Source organism: Xenopus laevis, chromosome 4L (assembly GCF_017654675.1).
Source record: "Xenopus laevis strain J_2021 chromosome 4L, Xenopus_laevis_v10.1, whole genome shotgun sequence".
NCBI classification, from domain to species: Eukaryota; Metazoa; Chordata; class Amphibia; order Anura; family Pipidae; genus Xenopus; species Xenopus laevis.
Window position 1 is genome coordinate 112,861,104 of NC_054377.1, and position 26,847 is coordinate 112,887,950.

Sequence of the window (26,847 nt, forward strand, 5' to 3'; positions counted from 1 at the left end):
ACATGATCTCAGAATGTGGCCGCTGGTGCAGTAGATGCTATTTTGATGAATAATCCACAGTTGTTTCATTGTTCTCTTCTAGTGTATCTAAACCGATCACCTTGCATCCTCAATTACAGATATTGTAAAAGTGAACTACAAGCATGATACGAACATCCTAATGCCTCTACAAGGATGGAATCTTTTCACACTGCATATAAATTCATTCTCATGGCCCCCGCAGTCTATCAGGAACTATGGCCACAATGTGAAAATTCCTGTATCCGTGGGCCTGCTTCACAAACATCTCTTTATTCTGAGCTGCCCCATTATTACTCTGCAGAGCTTCAGTGGAGGGAATGTCTTGATATATTAATTGAACAGTCTTCATTTATACATAAGGGTAACAGAATTTAGGCTAGTGCTTTAAAGCTGTTCCAAGACAAATAGACTTATGTTAATATAGTGAAATTTTGCTTTGATCAATTCTTTTCTAAAACTAAACATTTTTAAAATGAAAACATTAAATTTTTCCCACTTTCATGATTCTCAGTAGCAGCTCATTAAAGGAAAACTATACCCCCCAAACAATGTAGGTCTCTATTAAAAGACACTGAGTAAAACAGCTCATGTGTAAAACCCTGCTTCATATAAATGAACCATTATCATAATAATATACTTTTCTAGTAGTATGTGCCATTGGGTAATCATAAATAGAAAATTGCCATTTTAAAAAATAAGGGCCGCCCCCTGAGATCGTAAGATTCACTGTGCACACATACAAACCACATGTTAGGTCACATGAACCAATTAACAGACAGAGTTCTGCCTTTTGCTTCCTCACTTCTTCCTGTTACAGTTAGTGTTGTAGTATTTCTGGTCAGGTGATCTCTGAGGCAGCACAGATAGAGTCACGAAATGGTGGCTCAAGGCAAGAGATGTAAAAGGGCAATATTTATGTAAATATATATTCCAGTTTGGTAAGATTCTTTAATATGTCATTCAATTTGATACAAACTATCTGTTGCTTAAGTATTCATTTTTGGGGTATAGTTTTCCTTTAAGCTAGGTTCCTGACTCTTTAAACTGTGACAATTTTATATGTTATTTACCCTTATTTCTCTTTAAATGTACTTAAGTCTTTAGAGAAAAGGGCAAATTTATGTTTACAGACACAGCTCTAGGCACAAAATTGGCGCAGAGTTGCACCTGTCAACACATAGATCATGGATTTGCTAGATTTTGCACTGCACATTGAATGCTGACTTCAATTTGAACATTAGTTGTGGCAAAAGATGGGGCAAATGTAGCTGCTGCTGAGGAATACAGTTATGGGATCTCTTGTTCAGAAATACAATGTAATAGATACACCGCACACCTGTGGGCAAATTAACACCTGTGGGCAAATTAACTTACCTTCAAAGTTGCGCCAGCGGTGACTTCGCCACACTTCACCAGGCGTAGATTTGCCAGGGCTGTGCAAATTCACGAAGATCCGAAGTTGCTCACAAGGTACCGTTCGTTTGCGAAGTTGTGCTAGCGATGTTAGCAGTTCGAAGTTATGCTAGCAATCGGAAATTTGCATACGGCGTGCAGTTAAAGTACAATGGCCGTATATGCAGCAGAAAACACATTACACTACACAAGGCCAGGGAACCTTAATAGGTGTATTGTAATGCTCTACACATGTGCCCACAGTATAGTTTAGGTGCCATATGTAATCAAATGTAGGGGGGAAGGAGGGTACCCTTAAAAAAAATTACGATCTTTTTCAGCCTATCACCCTTAAAAAAGTAAAACATGCCAGCGTTTTTTGGGACTTAGAAAACAATTCAACTTTTTTTAACCAAGTCCTATCTACTCTATTGCACTTCGCCTGGTCTGAGGTGCGAAGTAAAGTCTGGCGCATGAGGTAACGTTCACGAAAATCCGCAAGTTAGTGAATTAGCATAGTTACGTCCCTTCGCCAGAGCGCAAGTAGCGCTAGAGTAGGTCCTCTTCGCTAGCGAATTTACGTCAGCACCGTTGGCTTCGCCCTTTAGTAAATTTGCCCCCTGCTGGAGTTTACTCTCTCTGTATTAGTGGTGCTGGTTCTCCGTTTGACCCGGCACGGTGCCTCAGTAACAGCATTCATCCTGATGAAGGGAGGTTGAACCCTCGAAACGTTGATATTGGTGGTGTAAACAAATAAAAATATGGGGCACTTTCCCCACTGAAGATAATTTGTTTGTGTGCGGATCCGTGAATAGAAAGTTGCTATCTCTTGTTCAGAAACCCATTATCTAGAAAGCTCTGTATTATGGGAAGTTCATCTCCTATAGACACAATTTTAATCAAATAATGAATATTTTTAAAAATGATTACCCTTTTCTCTGTAATAATAAAACAGTTCATTGTACTTGATCTCAACTAATATATAATGATTCCTTATGTGTTTATTGAATGCTTAAATGATTTTCTTCAGGTGATCTAAGGAAAGAATTAAGGAAAGATCCCTTATCCAGAAACCCCAGGCCCCGAGCATTCTAGATAACTGGTCCCATAGATATACATCAATTCATGTATCATTGTAAAGGAGAGTTATTGACTTATTAAACTTCCACTGGTAGACATAGGTCAGAATGAAAGTAATTAATTTTTACAATGTAAATTTTAGAGAACAATACAATCTAAAAAGTAATTCTAACTAAACAAAGTAATTATTTGCTTTGTCCTATTTGAAACCTATACATTTTGTGACTGTTTTCTTAGTGTACTCTTGGATGAGGGGGGTAACTATTTGTTAAAGCAGATATTGATGATGCAGATTTACAGTGGTGTTTCAATGTCCGTTCATCAGACTTTATGCCAAAGTTTTAAAACTTATATCTGCTATGGCAAGAGGATTAGATTTTTCTCTATACATTTAATCATCCTGAGTTTTTATTGCTTCCAGACGTTATACTCCTCAAGATGGGAGCCATGGCTGGAGATAGCAAATATTAAAAATAATCCAGAATGCTCGGGACCTGGGGTTTTCCGGATAATGGATCTTTCCGTAATTTGGGTCTTCATGCCTTAAGTCTACTAGAAATTAATTTAAGCATTAAATAAACCCAATAGGCTGGTTTTGCTTCCAATAAAGATTACTTATATCTTAGTTGGGATCAAGTACAAGGTACTGTTTTATTATAACAGAGAAAAAGGAAATCATTTTTAAAAATTTGGATTATTTGCATAAAATGGAGTCTATGGGAGACAGCCATTCCGTAATTCGGAGCTTTCTGATATTGGGTTTCCAGATAAGGGATCCTATACCTGTATAATTAGATGTTCTCCAATGGAAAGCCATCAAAAAATGTTTTTATAATAATTGTAAAAAATGCCCTGTTATTGACTGATCAGCAGAATATATACTCTCCTGGATAAAAAAAAGCTTGTTTATTGAAATGTTTATTAAGTGCCTAATGCTAACAGTTTTACACAGGAGGCTAATAGTGCCTTACAACTGAAGCTATTCTATCTTCTGGGCATTTAACAGGTGAAATGGTTATTGCATACATTGGACAAATGTTTTTTTCTGTCCAGGTGATAATGGACTTTTCTCCAACTGATTCCTTACTTAGAACTTCAGCCCTATAGAAACTAATAACACATATTGATGCTGGTAAATTGATATACCCACTCTAATCAATGACGTGTGGGAAGTGGTATGACTACTTCTTCATTGTAATATCCAGAAGTTCTCCTAATACAAGAAAATAAATAAATAAGGTATTCATTCATAAACAACACAAATACTGTATCAAATTTGGTTAATAGATGATGACCTCTGTTTCATGTGCAGTAACTATCCCAATACTTGGCTGCATATGATCTTGCAATGCCCATATAGTCACATTCACTGGAAATAGATGATTACTTTTGTCTACAAACCTCTTTTAACTAATGTGAGGTCTCCCAGGATTGTCTTTTGGTTGCAGTCGAATCCTTTCTACCTCATGAACATTTCCAAATATGATTGTTGCTTTATTTGACCAGAAGGGCATTAATCTTAAACTGGAAAAACAGCCAACCTTCCACCATCTGGCTATGGTTAAAATCTGTTAATGACGCTCTTACTTATTATAAACTGAACAATGCGGAGGATGCTTAGCCTGATATGAAAATTTGTCTCAAAGCTGGATAGATAATCTGATTACATGTTGTGCCCTGCACCCATACTATCTGGTCCTCAGGGCAGGGTGTCCGTTGTATGAGTATGTGAGAATTAGAAATATTTTTCTTGTAAATGTCATGTTAGGTTTAAAGAGGTCTTTACAACAATATACTTAAAGCCTTTCATATTTATCATGTTATTAATCCTTTATATTTGGCTAGGCACTATGACATTTTTTGTCATAATCTTATTCCTATATAAACAAGAAGCTAGGAGGATTTATTTGTCTATAAAGGGGAGCAGAAACTGCACAAAATGTTTTGATCTATTAAGTTTGATCTACGCTTATTCGTATTTTTAAAAGTATTGCAAGATTTGAGACTTTCCAATTGCGCACTTACTGCAAGCTGCAAGATGTCCGACCATTCTGCGAGCCCTAAAAGGAAAAAGAAAGGATTCTCCCCTGAGGAGCTCGGATTTAGAGTTGTTTTATGATAATCCTCCTGTAAGCAACAAAAATGCATATAAAAACAGAGTCATGTCCAAACTTGTGCGTATATTGGAACGCAAATATGGAATTATTAGAACCATTAAGGAAATTCAAGTGTGTTACTCAGATTTGAAAAGATGTGACAAGTAGCATAATGAACAGATGACAGAAATTAACTTTTATTTTTTTAGGTGTGTCACAGAGATCTGAGTGCAGATGAATGGAAACTTAAAAAGGAAATGAAGGTAAAAGATGGGGATGCATATATATTGTTGGATGTGGATTGATTGATGACAGTTCCCATGAACCTCCAAGAAAGAAATTATTATTATAAGGAAAAGCAGGTCTCATGTGACAGCCACTGCACTGAAGTTAAAGAAATTGTTCTGCAAATTGATGTAAAACTGGAATCTTTGATTGTTAAAATGGATCCATTTCTCAAATGCTTAGGTTAATTATTGTTCATATTTGTTCATGGTTTTTTAAATTTAAGTTATTACTTGATAATTACAAGTTTTTGTGAGACCTTTCTCAGAAACAATTTCTCCACTTCTGACATTTTTATATGTAGTTCCTTGAGGAGATCAGTACTGACCTACTTATTAGTGGAAAATGCAGCTGATAATACAGAATTTACTTGTTTTATTTTAAAAATAACAATAGTCTGTTTTATTCTCTAGTAAACCTTTCTAATGTGAAGCTTTGTACAGCTACAATACCAGCATCTTGAATCATGTGCTAAAAAGACAGTAGTGCCTTGCAAAAAATGATGCCACATTCTTGTGCTTTGAAACAAAAAAATTGACTTGTTTATTTTATGTGTTATCTCCTTGGAAAAAACAAGGAGAAAAAAGTAGCAACAACTTTAATAAATCTTGGTTAAAATAGCTCTTTAATAAATATTGTTTAAAATAGCAACTATAATTTGTTTGATTTTTTTAAAATTATACTACAGTATCAAGGTATTAGTTAACTAACCACAACACGTTCCTATTCTGTACATTTGTATGATGGTAGCTGCTTTTCTTTTTTAAAATACATTTGTATAATATACACAGAAACTTCTATATTTCTATTTATACAGAGCTGACATTTTTTTCAGTTCAAGGTATAGTCACATCCCACCTCAGTATAATCATATGAAAAATAGCTTTCTATTTATGGAGCATAGCTGTCACCATTTTATTTTATAGTATACATATGTTTGTTGAATGATATTATGAGAGCATAAGTTATAGCACAAATAAATCAGTGATCCCCAACCAGTGGCTCATGAGCAACATGTTGCTCCCCAATGCCTTGAATGTTGCTCCCAGTAGCCTAAAAGCGGGTGCTTATTTTTGAAATACTGGGGGGCTTGATAAAGTGCCTGGTAGGCTCGAAACGTTGCCTTCTTGCATATGGGCTTAATAAATTTTCATCTTTGAACACTATTGCAACCTGATTCAGTGTGCTGCTGGCATTTTTCTGGATATTGATTTGACCCGGCAACAGGAGTGGGTCTCACAGTACAGCACCTGGCACTACAAAAGTGTTATTTGGGGAGGTCAGTGCTCCGCATAAGTGAGTCTGTATTTTTGAAATACTGGCTTGGAGGCATGTTTTGGTTGTATAAAAACCAGGTATGATGCCAAACAGAACCTCCTGTAGGCTGCCAGTCCACATAGGGGCTATCAAATACCCAATCACAGCACTTTTTTTTTTGCACAACCCAGGAACATTTTTCATGCCTGTGTTGCTCCTCAACTCTTTTTTTCATCTGAATGTTGCTCAAAGTTAAAAAATGTTTGGGGACCCCTGACATAAATGAATAAGACACCACACAGCAATGATGAAACATGAATTAACCCCACCATCCCTGCAATTATAACACACGCACTGATGCTGCTGAATTCACACAAGGCAAGTTGCAAACATTTTAAAAGTTACTATTTGGACAACAATGTACCCTGGGACCCTGGGCATTTTCTTTGCTTCAAACTTCTTTCACATAGCAGCAAATGTTGCCTTGGTGGTCATTAGTGGAACCCTGCAACTATAGCCATATCCAGGCAATTGTTCTTGCTATTATTCACCAGCATTTGTTAGGTGTATTTTTCATGTTTTATTTTTACTGAATTTTAATGCAAGATCAATGTACAACATTTGATATATAAACGTGTTGCATTACTCAAGTTCTGAAATACGTGGAGATCGAATCATTGCATATGGAATTTTTTTAGAGAGTTTACTTTAATAAATTAGCAATTTTTTGCATGCTTTGTTGCGCATTTTATTGCGTACATTTAATACGCAACTTAATAAATTTTGCCCTAAGTGCTGCAAATATTCAGTCCCCATTCAGATATACATTGTTCTTACACAGATGAAACAGTATATCTGTCAGTGCACTAAACTACAGTTTATTTAGACAGTGGAAAAGTATATTTAGCAGAGACACAACAACAAAGCGATATTTAGCATGCACACTGACAATATAATTATCTCCACTGAGAATATTATGATTCCTTTATCCTATACATCAGGGAGGCTGTATGCCAGATTGTCCCTCATAAGCAAAGTTTTACGGAGATTTCGCTCAAGCAGGGGCCTCTGAGTCCTCCACTTGTGTGCGTCCTTAAGGCCTGGCTCAAAATAGTAGATACAAGCTCCAAAACCAACCAAAATAAGAATAGACAGGATCAGATAACAAGGTACGAACCAGTCCAAGAACTGAGACATTTCAAAAAAATGTTGGATAATTGTATCTAAGGGTTAGAAGAAAATATCCTGCAAAGAAGTCTTGGTAAAACAATGCATCCAAATTAAAAAAATAATGCAGAATCCTCACTGTCAGAAGGTTTCAGGCATCTTCTATGAACCAAAGCCCAGAAGTAATCCAAAGTACTGCAATCCACTCGTTTTCGGTGTATTGTTAGTACGTCTGAGAAGCCTCAGTAAACCTCCCAGTCATATTCACACTGCTGTCTTTCATTTATATATTTTTATAAAGGTCCATTCAAAGATTTGAATTAATCCATAATCTGGTTTTTAAGAATACACATCTTGTGGTCTAGCTGAGCACAGCACAACCGTTTATTGTATCTGCAGCACACAGTCCTTGTGCTCGCTTCTCTTCACAGGACCCAGGATGCATTGCTAGGGATGTGTGAAGGTCTCTTGGGGTCAATCAGCAACGCTCTCCCCTCACAACAAGCTGGCTAAATACTAATGAGAACTGGAACAGTGGTTCAAAATTAAGCAGCCGGAGAATATGAAACAAAGGAATCGTCTTAAGCAGTACGATGCATCCTCCCCATTGTATGCACATCTCTTAGTCTTTCCCTCTCACTTGGGGGTCTGATATTTACTGCATTCACTGACAATAAAGGCGAGGGAGGATTGCAGACTGAGAGAAGGGCTATAAATTGTCATGGCGACCACAAAGTAACAGCAAAAAATCTTAGGCAAGAATCTCATTAGTGAGACTTTAATGAACAAAATATACCTAACACAGGGTTAAACTAAAAACCAATCTGTTTTGGCTTCATTAAATATTACGTATAGCAGATTCCATATAACAAATAAGTGGTGGTTTACTGTGTAAACAGTGCAATTGATTGTATTGGTTCTGAAATGTACCAAAATTACAAACACAGTACAAAATGTATGTATTATTGTAAATATATAAATATAAACATTATTGCATTTTTACAAATCACATATTCCTCTACTCCATAGAATGGTATTAAATAAACATAGGATACACTTTTGATGCAGCAGTTACAATTCTGATTCAAAACAAGCTGTACACACACACACACACTTCTACATACATACTGCAGAGGAGGTATTCCCTGTGCCATCCAGCTCTTCCTTGAGATTTGCTGTCCAATTGGGGTATATAAAGAACACATTTTCATGATTATCTATAAACTTTGTCATAATCACACATATATACTGTATAATGCGGAATGCAACGTTTCACGGTCATGCCTCTTTGTTAAGCGTGCTTGACAAAGGGGCGTGACCCCGAAACGTTGCAATCCGCATTAAACACGCAAGGCAGACTTGCTTGCACTAATCCTGTGTGCCATTGGATTTCTATATTGAACTGTTCCTGTGAGGTGGCTGAGCCTCTACCTTTTGAGCACCAGGTATCTCTATTGCTGTTTGTATTAGGGTGTGCGGGAGCTTAACTTGTTGCTTTCTCAAGAATAACACGTTATCTTGTTATACTTGAGAAAAAGCACAGTTTGAGTTTGAAACGTCTGATTTTTTCAATACATCTTGTTTTTTTTCACAAGTATTCATGTTGAGTGTGGTACTATGTTACTTTATTTACCAGCACCCGGGCAAGTTGCTAAACAAGTTTAGGGTGTGCTCCTCCATGTTTTTCTTGCTGGTTTAGTAACAAGAAACATCTGCCATCAAATTGTTCAACCTACCATCCAGTGTCGGACTGGGACACCAGGGGCCCACCCAAAAACCTTAAACCAGTTGCCCACTCTCCTCACGCAACCTCTTTTCTTTACATGCTATAATCTATTATTCAATCTGTGTAGTCTCTTTGTTCTCATAGAAATAGGTAATGGCCATGAAATATGCCAACTTTTTGAAGCAGGAGCGCCCACTGACACCTGTGCCCACCGAGAGTTTTCCTGGTATCCCTGTGGGCCAGTCTGACACTGCTACCATCTACCTTGTAGAGTCTCCATTTTATATTTAGAACAAATTAAGGCAAAATTTATTGGAGTCTTAGTAAAGAAAATTGCATAAACTACATTGTTGGCTCACACCACATTGTTGGTCACACCAACAAATCTGTTAAGCTAAGGCTAGACAATATGGATTCTCCAGTTGCCTGGCTGCTCTCCTTCTCTTCTGCAGGTACAGCGGATTTTGGATCGAAATGCAAACTCTTGCGTTTTGGGTCCAAAATATGTTGCATGTGTCGCATCAGAGCTGACACAAGGTGTCCGGACTTTTGGACACTAACACAGAAGTGAATTCAGCTAGTGGTTAGGGGCTAAAATGGTTTGTGGATTTCAGCAGGTTGATTTCTGCCCCGTCTGGCCCTAGCCTGTAAGGAAACAGGAACTGAAGGCAAGCTTCTGTCAATGCAATAAACAATGTCCACACAAGAAACATTGCAAGTGTGTAAAACCCTGCTTCATGTAAATGAACCATTATTATAATAATATACTTTTTGAGTAGTATGTGCCATTGGGTAATCATAAATAGTAAATTGCCATTTTAAAAAATAAGGGCCGCCCCCTGAGATCGTACGATTCACTGTGCACACATACAAACCACATGTAAGGTCACATGAGCCAATTAACAGACAGAGTTCTGCCTTTTGCTTCCACACTTCTTCCTGTTACAGTTAGAGTTGTAGTATTTCTGGTCAGCACAGATAGAGTCACGAAATGGTGGTTCAAGGCAAGAGATGTAAAAGATTCTTTAATATGTCATTCAATTTGATATAAAATTGCTTAAGTATTGATTAAGTATTCATTTTGGGGGTATAGTTTTCCTTTAATTATTATTCTATCTATTTAGCCCCTCTGTTCCCATACAGAAGTAGGTTTTGAACATGAAACAGGCCATACCTCCCAACATTTTGGAAGTAAAAAGAGGGACAAAAAATTTTTTCCCGCACGTAGCGCACCAAATTTTGACCACACCCCTTTCTGTGGCCACACCCCCTAATTACCATGTTTGTTTTACAAAATTTGGCAGGTTATGAAAGTTTGAAAATATTTCTCCTTATCTAAACTGTGTTTTTGTGTCTCAAAATTGTTATCTGCTAAAAGCCAATTAAGTGAGAAACTTTGTTTCTTTTACTGGCTGTTCAGTGCTGAGAAAAGAGGGACTTTCCAGTACAAATGAGGGCCTGCGGGTTGAGCTGTCAAAAGAGGGACTGTCCCTCCAAAACAGGTTGGGAGGTATGAGTTACAGGCCAAATGGTTAGAAGCAGGAGGGCTCACTGACACTTGGGCCCACCGGGCAGGTCTGGACTGGCAGTCAAAATAGGCCCTGTCATTTCAATTACATAAAGGACCAAACAGCCCTGGGCTCAGGTAGGTAAAAAGAAGTCGAGTTCAACGATTAAACGTGATGACTCTAAACAAACAGCCGGACACATTAGACATCCGTTGTAAATAGATTAATACAAAACAATTGTTACACGTCATTCGTTATTTTATTATAATTACTAGAGACTATCATCCTAGCATTCCTCTACAAAACCGAACCTACGCCAGCACACACATGGTTAAAGAACTGGCAACGTCGTACGTCCTGACGTTTTCAGTGTGAAGCCGACGCTGCCGCGGGTTCAGCGGGGAAATTTCTCGTGCAACTAAAAGGAAAAAGGACGGCTGCCTCTGGAACTAAATTAGTGGCACTGTCCGTTATCATGGCGACAATCCGGCCTTTCGATAAAATGCCTATGCTTAACGCCGCCGCATTGCTGGTAAGTTCTCTATAGATAGAGAGTTAGACCAATGCCCGCCCCTTGTTTGCTTCGATATTAGGCCAATCCGAGGTTGGATTACAAGCAAAGGCCAATCACAGGAGGGGGCATAAAAGAACAACTAAAATTCAATGTTGTGCGGGATTGTGTAGCGTGTGAAATGGCGGGAACACTTAATTATTCTATTTTTTTTAGATAAATCTATCTGTTCGTAAACTGTAGTTTGCAAGTTATTCTCCGCAAAAGAAATATCCCGCTACACATTCAGTGACTGCTGTCTCCTTCCCATCTGTAAGCCTGTGGAGATACCCAGTCAGTGTAGTGCTGTGTCAGTGGCTTTTGTTGTTTGATACATAATGTTTAGGGTCCAAGAAATTAATTTTGAGAAAATTGTAATATTCAATCTTTGGGAATTATAGCGCTAGGGAACAACACCTGCCTTACTCTGTTTTTAACTTTATTCCTTAAAGAGGTTGTTCATCTTTGAAATAACTTTTTAGTATGATATAGAGTGATATTCTGAGACCATTTGTCGCCAACTCCCGTTAAAGTCTATAGATGTCAAAAAAATTGACGGGCGGCGTCTTTTTTTTTTTGAAGCACGACACCATACGAGTCTATGGGCGTCATTTCCACGGTGAAAAAATTTGCCGCTCCCTAGAGAGGACCTTACTAGAAAGATAAGAAATAAAAAGTAGCAATAATGATACATATGTAGCTAGGGTTGTCACCCAGCCGTTATTTCACCGACCTAGCCGGAAAAACGGGTCTTAAGGCCAGTACTGGTATCGGTATTAAAAAAATACCGTCAATTACACTGCTGGTAAAATTCTGTGGGAAGGAACCACCAATATCAAGCAGTTTTTCTGCTCCCTCCCTGCTTGAAATTCTCAGCTATGAGGCGCCTGGGACGTCACAGCGTTTTGACATCACAGTCTCGTGTGATGAGATTTGTGACTGGCGTCCTTAACGACGAGAGGGCAGGAGAACAGGTGCCATTATTGTTCTTACTGTACTATTGACACGGGCTCCCCATGCTCATGAGCTCTCTCCCTGTTCACTCGGGAGTCGGAACTGCTGCGCTGCTGGTTAAAGGGGTGGCACTTTGGGCAGGATTGGAGGTGGGGCTTATGCCGGTAATTTTTATTTAGAAAAGGTGGCAACCCTATTTGTAGCCTTATAGAGCATTTGCTTTATAGAAGGGGTCAGCAACGCCCGTTTGGAAACTGCAAAGAGTCAGAAGAAAAAGGGAAATAATTATCAAACTGTAAAAAACAATGAAAACCAATTGAAAAGTTGCTTAGAATTTGCAATACTATTACACACTAAAAGTTACCTTAAAGGTGCATTGCATCAAGCATGATTATACCAGCTTTATTGGCAAGATTAAATCAGATCTAATCATGATGTTATACACAGCAGTCTATGCTGCCTATAAACAAGTAGAAATACCATGTTAAGATTACATATGGTCATTTGGTCAACTCCTGTAGTACCACTATTCTTGGCAGTGGTGTAACTACCGGGGGAGCAGGGGGTGCAATTGGGCCAGGGCCCGCACCCCCGCAGGGCCCCCCGGCAGTCACGTGCGCCACTGGATTCGGCTGCAGCGGCACGGACAATAGTGGGGGCGGGGCACGGCCCGCACCAGGGCCTGCCACCACCTAGTTCCGTCACTGGATCTTGGAAAGGGAGTCCTTCAATCTTTACTCTCTTTTGTATTTGCCGAGCATAAATAATAGCCCACTCACCACTCTTACTTTTTTCTACATTTGGAATGTTTGAAATGTTATATCAGAAAAACATGAGCTTCGTGATCCAGCTTATTGTCGTAGACCAACATTATAGTGTTACAACATCCTATGTAATGGTGATCATCCACTACGTGGTCCTTTCATAAGTAAAAATGTACTTTGTTGTGCAGTAAGGAAGTAAAGAAAAAGGCTCTGGTGCCCTCGGTGGAGATGGGGAAAGGGCTAACTAAAGGAGATATAAACCCTAATAATTAATATGACTAAAAATTTTATATACTGAACTTATTGCATCAGCCTAAAGTTTCAGCTTTTCAATAGCAACAATGATCCAGGACTTGTCACGGGGGGTCACCATCTTGGAAAGTGTCTGTGACACGGACATGCTCAGTGGGCTCTGAGAAGCTGTTGAGAAGCTAAGCTTAGGGGTTGTCACTAATTATCAAGCAGAAAATGCGGTTGGACTGTAATATAAGGTGATGCTACAGGGCTGATTATTAAATTCTGATGATAGTTGCACTGGTTTCAGTGCTGCCATGTAGTAATTATCTGTATTAATTACTAATCAAACTGCAAAAAGGAAATGGTGCATCCAACTAGTATGAGCACTACTGAAAATAGATGTAATTTCAAAAATCAAGTATATAGTAGGAGGACATACTCAGTTTGCCCCAGTCCAAGGGCGCAGCAGCAAACCCAAGAGTGTGAGTTGCTCTAAAAATTAGTGAAGCAGCAAGTAAAAAAATACAAAAAGTTTATTAAGAAGTTACCTAACACGTTTTGTGCCTGTTTGGGCACTTAATCATAGGCTGAGTAAGTGCCCCAAACTTTTTGTATTTTTTTTTCCTTGCTGCTTCACTAATTTTTGGAGGAACTCACACTCTTGGGTTTGCTGCTGTGTTGATTACTCATCAGCCTTATACTATGACATTTATATTATGTGTACTGTATATTTTGAGTCTGTCCCTAAGCTCAGTAACTGACAGCAGCACGGAGCATGTGGTACAAGGCTGCCCAAATGGCCAGTTAATTAGTGGCCCATTGGCCAGATACAGTGCTTACATGGTATTTCAATTTGATTATAGGCTGCATAGACTGCTGTGTATGACATCAGTTCTGATTTAATTTTTTCTATTGGGCTGGTAAAAATTATGCTTGAAGGCAATGTTAATAGGGAAGAAAGATAAAAATATTGTATGGCTGGTATTTTGTTTCCAGAAAAAACCTACTGGTCAGTTAACCTGCTTTTGTAGGCTAATTTGCTCTCTACATAGAAATAGTTGGGCGTGACATGGTCCCTGACATGTGTACCCTATGATTACTTTAGGGGGTCACTTCTGCCATTTGTTATATTATTTCAGTCAATTTACTGGGTGTAGTAAGTCAGGTCATATATATGCTCTCCACAAACACATGCCCTCACCAAACCAAAGTGTAACTCTATTAATTATGACACACTGAATATTCTTCTGGTGTTTTCTCTCTGTTTCAGTTAGTTGGGACTGAAGAAAGTCATAGAGAACAGCTGGCAAGTGCTATGCTGAAAGAGCCAAAAACCTTTGAAGTGAAGATGTAAGTATGAAAGTAACTTAATGCTGATCCTCTGTAATATTGGTTGGTAGGGTTGATTCCAGCTGATAGAAGCTGTCTGAATCTGACACACAGGCAACATTTGTCCAGGCAGTATAAAATATTTAGAGAAGAACATCTGTTGAAGAAAAATAACCTGTTACTAAATAGGGGTGAACTAAATCCTGCATTTGGTTTGGGATCTGAAACTATTGCAGCAACTGAATGAGAATCTCCATAGACATGCAGCACTTGTGATTTAGCCTAAGCCCTTGTTTTTTATTCTTGGGTTCCCAAAGGTTGCTGAACTACAACTTGAACACAATACTCTATCACACTATTAGTAATGTAAAGGCATGCTGAGAATAACATTTGGGGACTCAAAGTTAATAAATAATGGCCCTAAAAAGAAAGGGTATCTTTTAAAGGGGTTGTTCACCATTATATGAACTTTTTTAGGGTTATTATCAAAGGTCGAATTGAAGAGTTTCTTATACCTCAAAAGGGCTTGAATTGACTCACAACTCAAATGTTTTTTTTATTTAAGAAAAAACTAGAATGGAAAAAACTTGATTAAGTGAGTTTGGGATTAACAACCCAACTCCAAAATAACCTTAAAAACTCAAATTTTGCAGTTGGTTTTCATTTATTAATATTTATGGGTTTTGAGTTATTTAGCTTTTTATTCAGCGGTTCTCCATTTTGCCATTTCAGCAGTCTGGTAGCAATAGTCCAATTTATCTTAGCAATCATGCATTGATTAATAATAAATAGGAGTGGGCCTGAATGGAAAGATAGGTAAAAGAAAAGTAGCAATAACAATGAATTTTGTAGCCTTACAAAGCATGTTTTTAGATGGGGTCAGTGCCCCCATCTGAAAACTGGAAAGAATCAGAAGAACAAGGCAAATTCAAAAAAAAAAAAGTCCAATTGAAAAGTTGCTTAGAATTAGCTATTCTATAACATACTAAAATTAAACTTAAAGGTGAACCACCCCTTTAAGTGAAGTGACATCTGATGGCAGCGTTATTTTTTTTAATTAACGCAAATAGTGTTCTAAACTTGGAAAAATAAAATAGTCAATTTCTTTTGCAGTCACATGGCACAATCACTTCCTCTGCCTTATGAAAGGGAACACTTACGGCCTCGGTTTGATATGGTGGTGTTTCTTATCAACCTTCACAGCCAGCTCAGGTAGGTGGCACAATACAAAATACTTTGGTATTTTTTGTCTTGAAAAAATATTTTACTGTTTGATAAATTAAAAAAAAACATATAACAAGGCAATATCATTAGCACCAAACACAGAAAAATTAGAAATAGCATTATAGAATTCAGAAATAGCATTATAGTCCTTTATTCAGTATATTTGAAATTTATTTTTTTGAATTATGTGTGCTTATTCTCCCTTTCAAGATGAAGTTGCTAAAATTCCTTTAATTGCCCTACCTAACCGCCTCTTGTTGCCAGTTGCAGCGAGATGCAACAGTCATTTTGGCTATAAAAACAAGGGATGCACTAAATCCAGGATTTGTTTGGGATTCGGCCTTTTTCAAAAGGATTCGGATTCGGCCGAATCCTTCTGCCCAACCGAACCAAATCCTAATTTGAATATGCAAATTAGGGGTGGGAGGGAAATCGCGTGACATTTTGTCACAAAACAAGGAAGTAAAAAATGTTTTCCCCTTCCCACCCCTAATTTGCATATGCAAATTAGGATTCGGTTCGGTATTCGGCCGAATCTTTCACAAAGGATTTGGCCGAATCCAAAATAGTGGATTCCGTGCATCCCTAATAAAAACTAACTATAAAATGGCTTCATACCAGTATGCTCACAGTGATTGACCAAGTATCCCAATGCAATAAGGTTTTATCTTCAATCGACGATGCAACAGTCACAGGACTATGTTTAAGGCCACTACAGTGTGTTATTTCACTGCACGAATTATGAAATATGTTGCATTTGTAAGCTGCAGCTATAAAGTGGTTAGTCAACACCCCGTGGCTATCTGTAATTTTGCAGTCTGACAGTGCCATTTCACCTTAGAGTTATCTTTAAATATCATATAGAGAGTGATATTCTGAGACAATTTGCAATTGGTTTTCATTTTGTGTAATTTGTGTTTTTTGAGTTATTTGGCTTATTATTCCGCAGTTGTCCAGTTTGCTGGATCCAGTTTCAGCAATGTGGTTGCTAGGGTCCAAATTAAACTAGTGACCATGCATTGATTTGCATAAAAGACTGGACTGTGAATAGCACTCACAGGGTAACACACAGAACGCCAAGCATTATTTGCAAGCCTTGATTCCCTCTGGTGTTCCGTCAAGTCACCACAAGAATACTTCAATCATGGGTAGGGAAATCAGAGGCAAACAGCAGAATACCTGCTGGTTAGCAGGTATTCTGCTGTTTGCCTCTGATTTCCATACCCATGATTGGACTGTGAATAGGCGAGGGTCTGAATAGAAAAAAAGGAAAAATAAAAAGTAATACTGTACCAATAAATTTGTAAATTTGTTTTTTAGATAGGGTCAGTGATATTTGTACGCTGGAAAGTCGGAAGAAAAAGGCAAATATTTCAAAAACTATAAAGAAGAAAAAATGAAGGCCAATTGAAAAGTTTTATTAGAATTGGTCATTCTATAACATACTAAAAATTAACTTAAAGATGAATCACCCCTTTAGGGTGGTGGCACACGGGGAGATTAGTCACCAAGCGACAAATCTTCGCTACTGCAGGCGACTAATCTCCCTGAAATGCCTTCCCGCCGGCTTTGAATCTGGTTTTGCATTTATACATGCAATTGTTCCTAGATTCAGTATGCAGACACATAAGTGTTGTGACCAGGGCCTGCAACAGATGAAAAGATCTGTGGCTTTAATATTTTAGTAATTGTATACATGCACATATTACTGTATAATTCTTTGAAATCGAATACTTAAGGCACAGCACTGGTCCATGTTTAAAATAAAAAGCCTTTATTCGATACACATGGCAACAATCTGGATACAGCAACGTTTCAGAACCATAGAACGAGCACGGTGCAACTAAGAGGGAGAAGTTCAGACTTAAAAGTCGCTTAAAAATTCATATTTTATTATTCCATTTTTATGTTTTCACATTTTCAGCCTCTCCACCATACTTGCATCTCTCACACAGTTAGATGTTAACTTCTTCCTTGGAAAAGTGTGTTTTGTGGCCACTGGAGGTATGTATTGGCTTCTATAGAAGTGCTACGGATTATAGTTTAAATATCAGAGTGGTGGTGCATAGTGAAAGTCTAAACCCAATTAATTATTTAAAAATAATTTTATTGCAAAGGACTAACGTTTCAGCCTGTCCCCAGGCCTTTCTCAAAGGGACAGGCCGAAATGTTAGTCCTTTGCAATAAATTTTTTTTTAAATAATTATAAGTCCTGGGAGAGAATCTTTTTGCAGTGAATAGAGACTATTTGTTGACTCTGCACCCAGACATATCTATCATCTGTATCGTGATAGATATATACAGTGTTTTATATCAACGTTTCAGCCCCCAACTCGGGCCGTCCTCAGGAAGAGTAATATCCTTCGTCCCACAACACCATATTTAAATCTTACAAGTGGTGCACTTGTAAGATTTAAATATGGTGTTGTGGGACGAAGGGTTTCTCACTAAATAAAATCAGCCACATTGTATACATTACATATTACAGCATCTTTTATGTTGCAGCATGTATCAAATTACAGCATGTAGTAATTATACATCGATACATGTAACCCTTATATAGACGAAATATGATTATAATTATAACTATTATTATACGGTCTGAAAAAAAACCCTTATTGTTCAATATCTAAATAGTGTAAAGACATATCAATTACGTGAAAGCATAAAGGTCATATTCCCCGTTAAGTCCCCTCGGATGCAGTGTTTGAAGGGTGTGTATCCAGAATTTCTCCTCTTGACACTTACATGCTCAGTTCTATCTCGTTGTGAGAGAAGCAAAAAACTAGACTTTTTGCTGTTCTGCCCTGCTCTCATCCAGCCCAAATAGAAGCAGGCAATCGGTTACATCCTCATGACATTAGTAATAATCATTTATATATAAAAATAATATCATGAAAAGTAAAATGGTTATAGAAGAGCACTCTAGGGTAGGGTATTTGTCCCCTTTAATTACTGGCAGAAAAGCTGCCAAATACTGCACATCAATGGCACTTCCCTAAATTTGTAAACCAAGTATTATGATGATGATATAAATGTCCACTTGGACAATCTGCATCTACTGCATCACATCCAGTATATTATGTGGAACTGTTACACACTATCATTGTTATTTTCACATAAAGAAAAGCAAGTTTTTCTTTTTATAGGTGGCCAAGTGAAACACTGTATGGTTGATATAGCCACAGTGAAGAAGCTGGCTGACACGCACCTGAGTACCCTGCTTTTTTCTGAGTTTGCTGTAAGTTTGATTTTATTTGCCACAAAAAAAAATGTTATCTGCTAACTTGTATACAGTGTGGTACTTTGTGGTTTTCAGCAAATCCCAATGCCGCTACATTAAAGGAGGAAGAATGGCTTTGATGCACTTGGGGGTGCCAAGTGTTAGGCACCCCAAGTGATTGTATTGACTTACCTGAAACCCCAGGCTGGTGCTCCTATCAGCAGAAAACTGCACCGGCCCGGGGTTATACCAGTGAGCACCATCGAGCGATCTTCTTTAATCTTCATCTTTCTTCTAATTTCCCGGGGCAAATGCATGTGCAGTTGAACGAAATAGCTGACATTTTAGTTAAAGTGATGTGTTTGAGCATGGGCTAGGGGATACTGTGCTAACAGAAAGTCCACCTAAAGATATTACAGTTTCCTATAAAAGCAGTAGTAGTGTACATTACCAGCTATTATAGGTTTAATAAGATAACTCTTTTTTGGCTGGGACAGTAATTCAGAATGTCTTTAAAGGGGTTGTTCACCTTTGAATTAACTTTTAGTATGAAGCAGAGAGTGATATTCTGAGACAATTAGCATATGGTTTTAATTATTTTAATTATTTTTAATTATTTTTTTCACGCAACATTTAATAGTGGTGCTCCAGCAGAATTCTGCACTGAAATCCATTTCTCAAAAGAGCAAACCGATTTTTTTTATATTTAATTTTGAGATCTGACATGGGGCTAGACATATTGTCAGTTTCCCAGCTGCCCCAAGTCATATGACTCATGCTCTGATAAAATTCAGTCACTCTTTACTGCTGTACTACAAGTTGGAGTGATAACACCCCCTCCCTTTCCTCCCCAGCAGCCCATCAGCAAAACAATGGGAAGGTAACCAGATAGCAGCTCCCAAACACAAGATAACAGCTGCCTGGTAGATCTAAGAAAAACACTCAATTGTAAAATCCAGGTCCTACTGCGACACATTCAGTTACATTGAGTAGGAGAAACAGCCTGCCAGAAAGCAGTTCAATCCTGAAGTGCTGGCTCTTTCTGAAAGCACATGACCAGGCAAAATGACCTGAGATAGCTGCCTACACACCGATATTATAATTAAAAAAAAATACACTTGCTGGTTCAAGAATTACATTTTATATGGTAGAGTGAATTATTTGCAGTGTAAACAGTGTAATTTAGAAAAATAAAATATAAATCATAAAAATCATGACAGTCCTTTTAAGCTTGATATGTTTCACTAAAGGAGGCTTGAATTCTATGTTTCATTCCAAAATGCCAGATTCGAATAAAGTAAATGTTTTGTCTTACAGAGTGAAGATGATGTGACCTGTACAGCGCAGAGGCTGCTGCAGATGTTGAAAATTTGTGCAGGATTGGTTCCTGGTATCTCTGCACTGTATCTAGGATCATTCATGAGTAGCACTTTACAGACAGACCAGTTTTAGCTCATTTCTGCCTGTCACTGCAGCCAAAGCAGGAATGATATACAGAATCCTATAGAGAACTGGGGCAGCTCCACAAAATCTGCTGTTTCTTTAAAAAGCCTAATTTTATTTCTGCTCAGTAGCAGCACCCATCACTTTCTTACCTCCCCTCTGAAATGTTAAATCTTCTGCTGCCATTGCACTGCCATTATGTAATCATATACTGACTTAGTGTTTATTTATAAAATCATTCAGAGCCATTTCACTGAGGTGTGAATAATGCTTTTTTTTGCTTTTCATTTACTTTTGTAACCAGTTTTTTAAAGGTCCGATCAGCGTAAACGGAGTCATTTGTGCAGCAAAACATTGTCAATGCATGCCCATATTCAAAACAAAGTTCATATTAACTTGTTACAGCTGGGCCAATGTTGTTAATTTTCCGTTCCTGCGTTTCCTGATTTATGCATTATGTTTACTGGCAACACGTGGTACAGATTGATCAGAAATCTTGTTCAGCAGAAATGTTACATAATATTTGTAATGTACTAATAGCAGCATTATTTACTCTAGGACTTGAAACATGGCAGCCAAGTAGAAAGTTATATTCAGTATCAGATTAGTTAACAATACTTTTTTTTTTTGTTACTATGGATTACTAGTACCCAAGCCTGTGCCTGTTAATAGATTACCTCCTGTATTTTACTAGTTTCACAATCAGGGTGCTTGCACTTGTGTGTCTATGGAGAGTTCCCAGTCATATTGGACAGTTTCATCCATATGTGGAAGGAATTTAGCAAAGGTAAAATAAGTCATTGCAGAAATATATGGAGGAAATATCTATGCCAATATACTATTAAAGTGGACCTGTCACCCAGACACAAAAATCTGTATAATAAGGGGCAGATTTATCAAGGGTCGAATTGAATTTGAGGGAATTTTCAAAGTAAAAAAATTCGAAGTAATTTTTGGATATTTCGAATTTATTTCGAATTCGATTCCAAGTAAAAATAGTTTGACTATTCGATCATTCGATAATTGAGTACTGTGTGAAAAACGTTGACTTCAATACTTCGCCAAATTAAACCTGCCGAAGTGCTTTGTTAACCTATGGGGACCTTCTACAGCATTTTTCTAAGTTTTTGAAGTCGAAGTAAAAATCGTTCGATCATACGATAAAATCGTTCGATTCGAAGGATTTAATCGTTCAATCGTTCGATTTTACTTCGATCATTCGATGGCCAAATCTGATGAAAAAGAGTTCAAATTCGATATTTGAATTCAAAGTATTTTAATTCGATGGTTGAATTTCGAAGTATTTTTAACTTCGAAATTCGACCCTTGATAAATCTGCCCCTAAAAGTTATTTTCAAATTAAACATGAAATCCAATTTCTATTTTATATTAAAGCATTCATAGCTGCTGTAAGCTCATTTAAACATCTCAGCTGTCAATCAAATATTGTCTGCCCCTCCTCTATGCCTTGGCATAGAGGCGGGGCAGACAATAACTTTCACTTTTCATTCAGCACTTCCTACATGTCACTGCTCTCCCCACATTCCCTCTTTCTCGTCATCATTTAATTGTGTAGCCAGGGAATGAGGATGGACATCAGGTCCCCCATTCTGGTGCATAAATAAGATTCTGAGATGATGGAAGGCTTGCCTTAATAACAGTGTCCACAAAATGGCTCCTGCCTGCTTACTATAATTATGAGTTCCCAGACTGAAGGAAACGATTCAACTAATTTATATTGTGTAATTAAAGTTGATTTTGCTCGACTAATATTAAAAAATATGATTTTGAAAAGAAAAAATTGGGTGACGGGTCCCTTTTAAGTTTACCAGAATCTCTACTTAATATTAAATATGCCTTTAACAGTAAGGAGTAGCAGAGGCACATAGGCAAAATTCAGCTGTTCAGCTTTTCATTTATCTTATTTGATTTGGCTGCCTCTTTAACTCTCTGGATTATATATAACAATTATTTCAATTGTTGTCAGCAGTGTACTTTTCAGTCTCTTTGCAATGGAGATTTAGTATTATTTATTATATTTTAAGTGCATATTTTGCAGCATTAAATATGCATAATAGCGCGATTTCCACTTCACATAGTAGTGTTGCTACATAGTTGTGTCTCACAATTGATCTTTGCTGTAATATAATACTTATATATAATCATTTGTATCATAATAAAGACTTATTTTCTGTTACAGTATGTCCTTGTTTCTAGTTTGTGTTGGTGTTTGTGTGTCCTGCACTGTATATGTCTGATCAAGTGGGGCCTGGCTGTCAGTACTAAACTGGGCTTTTTGGTTGAGTGGGTTGCAGCATGGGGCACAAAAGGGCCTGGTTTCACTTAAATAAATCACTATGTTCACTATTTCAGAGTGTTGCTGTGTTGTGTATCATATAAGGGATTAACTGATTGGCAGTTGGATGAGCGCCTGTAGCCAATGCTACAAGAAAAATATGGACCGATGTGTAGCACTACTCTATCAACCTGACGAGATTTGAATACGTTCTACACTCCTGACCAGAAACCTTGGACTGGTCTTTGGAAATAATGTGACATTATTCATTGTAGATTAATGCAAAGTTGAGTGACTCATATGAAGTTGCCATGACTTTGCACACAGCAAATATAATAATAATCTTTGAGAATGTTCCCCCAGGCTGAAGGATTTAGGCTTTGTGTGTGTCAAGACAGCTATATCTGATGCAGTGGTCTGTCAACATATGACGCTATTTACAGCTGGCAGTCCGGCCTAGACGGAGGAACAGATCTACACTCTGCTGGAGATAAAAACTATAAAAATAAAAAAAACTATAAAATAAATAAATAATGAAGACCAATTGAAAAGTTGCTTAGAATTGGCCATTCTATTACATACTAAAAGTTAACTTAAAAGTGAGCCACCCCTTTAAAGAAACATCATACAAAGTAATATATCGATGGTCTCTTCCCACAATTCGCAAACATGTCATAGACCTGTTTTCCACTAACTTGTTTTAGGGGTTGCTCCAACAAGGGGGACTGCATTCATATACGGTGCCATTGCACTATTGTCTCTGCCCTTTGGTCTGAAGTATTTCAAATGGCTTCTCAGATTATTGGTATATGCATTCAACCTACTGAACCGGCATCAGAACTACATAGACTTGTTCTCAGATTTTAGCAGCAACACACTAGGTTATTGCAGTGCCTTGGCTAGCCCCTTCACTTTCTATTACCGGTACTTTGGATAAAGATAAACTTAAATATATACAGATATAAGACCTGTTATCCAGAATGCTTGGGACCTTGGGTCTTTCTGTAATTTGGAACTTCATACCTTCAGTCTACTAGAAAAATATTTAAAAATTAAATAAACCCAATAGGCTTGTTTTGCATCCAGTAAGGATTATTATATCTTAGTTTGGATCAAGTACAAGGTACTGCTTTATTATTAAAGAGAAAAAGGAAATCATTTTTAAAAAATGTGATTATTTGGATAAAATGGAATCTATGGGAAATAGCCTTACCGTAATTCAGAGTTTTCTGGATAACTGGCTTCTGGCATTAATTTTCAGCCCTCTTAGAGGACAAACTTGACCCAATTTGGTTCCCATGGGATCATTTCTCTCAAATTATTTATCTTTACTATCTCAAGTCATACCTAACAATTTGTGACTTGTGCCATCATCACTTATACCATTTTACCCTAACCCCTTTTATATCACAATGGCTGCATTGACTTTTCTGTATGTACAATCTGCATGTTTAGTTTTGTTTTTTTATTTATTCACACTTAAAGGGGCAGATTTATCAAGGGTCAAATTTCGAATTTTAAAAACTTCAAAATTCTAATTCAAAAAGACCAACCTGAAATTAATTTTTTAAAAAAAAGTTTTTTCTTTGCCCGAATAGGTCCGTTTGCGATCGATTAGGTCTGTTTTTGATCAAATTTGAATCGTACAAATCGAAGTAACAGCGAATTCGATCGAATTTGATTCAAAGTTTTTCCAAAAAAAAACAGATTTTACAAAGTCCACCAATTGACTCAAAATAGCTTCTAGGATGTCCCCCATAGGCTAAAACAGCATTTCGGCAGGTTTTAGATGGCGATAGTCGAATTTTTAAAGAGATAGTACATGATGAATTTCGATATTTGAATTTTAGAATTTTTTCAAAATTCAAATTGAATTTGGACTATTCCCTAGTCGAAGTACACAAAAATTAGCTCAAAATTTTACATTTTTTAATTCGAATTTTCACTTCCAGCTTTGATAAATCTGCCCCTTAGTTTTCTTTTGCTTTTACTTTCCTGAGTGCTTCTTTGTATTGCAATTATTTAAATATATGAACATTTCACAAATAAATAGGAATTATGTTGGATTAAATTGTTGGATATTAACTTTCTTTAATCCCAAGTAAATTATAAAATCAAATATGTGCTTCAATTGTTTATTAGTAGCAATGTGTGCAAATGTCACATTTTCTCTAGGAAGACACTGTGGAGCACTGTTGGGAGCCTAAATACTGGGTAACCTGGGGTGTAACCATATACAGCAGTATAATAATGTACAGACTTGAATAGTAGAAATCAGGCCCGGACTGGCAATCTGTGGGTTCTGGCAAATGCCAGAGGGGCTGCTGTACGGCTCCATAAAAGTTACCATATAGTGGGCTGGTAGGAGGCTGTTTGGGCTAGTAGGAGGTAGTTTGGGCCTCTGTGTACTTGGAATGACAGAGCCTATTTTGACTTCCAGTCCAGGCCTGGTAGAAATCGGCAGGCAGAGACACAATCCAGAATCAGGCCAAAAAGCCAAGGAGGCGGCAGACAAGCAAAGTTGAGGGACAGGCCAAGAGTCACCTCATTCTCGCCCTAACGAAAATCATAATGTAATGAGCACAGGTCATTGGTCGGTGGATTTCTGGCTTCTTCTGCATAAAGTATCTGGTTTTATTAATCTTACTTTTTTACTTACTGGATTTGTTGTAAATGCATAAATTTAGAGAACTATACATTATCTCCCACTAGGAGTCAGCATAACACCAATACTGAACAAAACATATTCTTAAATGCAAATTGAGTCAAAATATTAAGGCATCATGTCTCTAATAATGGAGTAGTGTGCCCTTTTCCAAGCAAGTAAAACTAGCAATTGAAATCAAAGAGAGATTGTTTACTATTTTGTCCAAGCAGAGCTTCTTGTGAATGACAATCACATTGAAAGGAAACCTTTGCTCTCACTTAATCCAGCAATACTATTTATTGGGATCCCCATGGTCTGTTTCCTCCCCAAACACATCTGTAGTCAAAGTAGTTCTAGTTCTCCTCTGATTAATGTTTCTCTTTTCATCCACCATTCTAGTAAACCCTTTACAGATTCTGCTGTTGTCCCCCTCCAGCGCTGACTCTATACCTGGCAGCCCTCCATCAGATACCATAGCCCTCTAGTAACTTCTGCTTGTCTGCTTGCACCTAGGTGGGTCCCACAATATCCACACATTATTTTATATGCACTACCACACATTTACTTTGGTGGGGAGGTTGGGGGAATTTTACACACGTAGAGACCCTGAAAATACACACACGTATACATTTACATACTATATTTTTTTCCCGTATAAAAAAAGTGTTTCATTACCCTGTGTGACTAGCTTGAGCACAAATCACACAACATAATTACTTTTGTATTTTGCTTCTGTAATTTTATTTTATTGCAATTTAAGTGATCATTTTTCAGTTTAATGTATGAGTTGCCATTAATTGCTTGTTTTTGCATGTGAAGAAATCATTGTGCAGTCTGACTAGTGAATAGGGTTGCCACCTGTTTGGTTTTGACCCAACCAGTTTGTTTTTTCTTAGGCCTGTTTGGGTCACAACTGCCTGTTTGGGTTTCAGCCTTGTAAAACACCAACAATAATCTGGCCAATAGCCACCTCTGATCAAAACCCCACCCAAATGTCATAACCCCACTGACTGCTGTGCCCCTGATACCATCATCCCCTTGTTATGTGGAAAAGAATGGTGGCAACCCTACTAGTGGAACTGGGATTTGGTCTGCCGATCTGAATGTGCACTCATTTTTATTTATTCCTTTCAGTGGTTCAATGTGAGCATTACCCTAAATCTAGTGCCACATGTAGTGGATCTTGGCCTGTGGAGAATACTCTCCTCTGCTGCTCCTCTGCTATTCGATGTTCCAGCACCCTGATACAGTACCTCGGCTTGTGTTCAGGCAGACACAAAGGATTTCAGAGCCAAAGCATGAGAGTTTTCATTTCGGCAGATCCACTGCATCTGCCTGCACACAAGCCGAGATAATGTATCTGGGTGCTGGAACATCGAATATCAGCGGAGGAGCGAATTCTTTGCCGTATTTCTCAGCATGGCATGATCCACTACATGTGGCATTAGCCTAAATACAGTACACCCCCGATCAATATGAGTTCACACAAAAAGTAAATGGATAACATAGTGACATGCTATTGTTTCTTTTATTATCTCCTCTACTTTTCTTGAGTAAACAATCATTAGCCTGCATGTTGTGTTATAAGTAGGGTTGCCACCTGGCTGGTATTTTACCGGCCTGGCCGGTAAAAACGATGGCTGATCCC

At 37.7% G+C, this 26,847-nt stretch overlaps 1 protein-coding gene across 1 annotated transcript; it reads left to right on the forward strand.

Moving 5' to 3' along the window:
- The first annotated feature begins 10,910 nt into the window (after positions 1–10,910).
- On the forward strand, positions 10,911–20,509 carry cenpm.L (centromere protein M L homeolog). The gene is given in 6 exon segments (NM_001096638.1): positions 10,911–11,064; positions 14,308–14,387; positions 15,480–15,578; positions 17,515–17,594; positions 18,740–18,831; positions 20,131–20,509. Coding segments are annotated over 6 exon segments (543 nt in total). The 5' UTR covers positions 10,911–11,007; the 3' UTR covers positions 20,266–20,509.
- Positions 20,510–26,847: the final 6,338 nt, after the last annotated feature.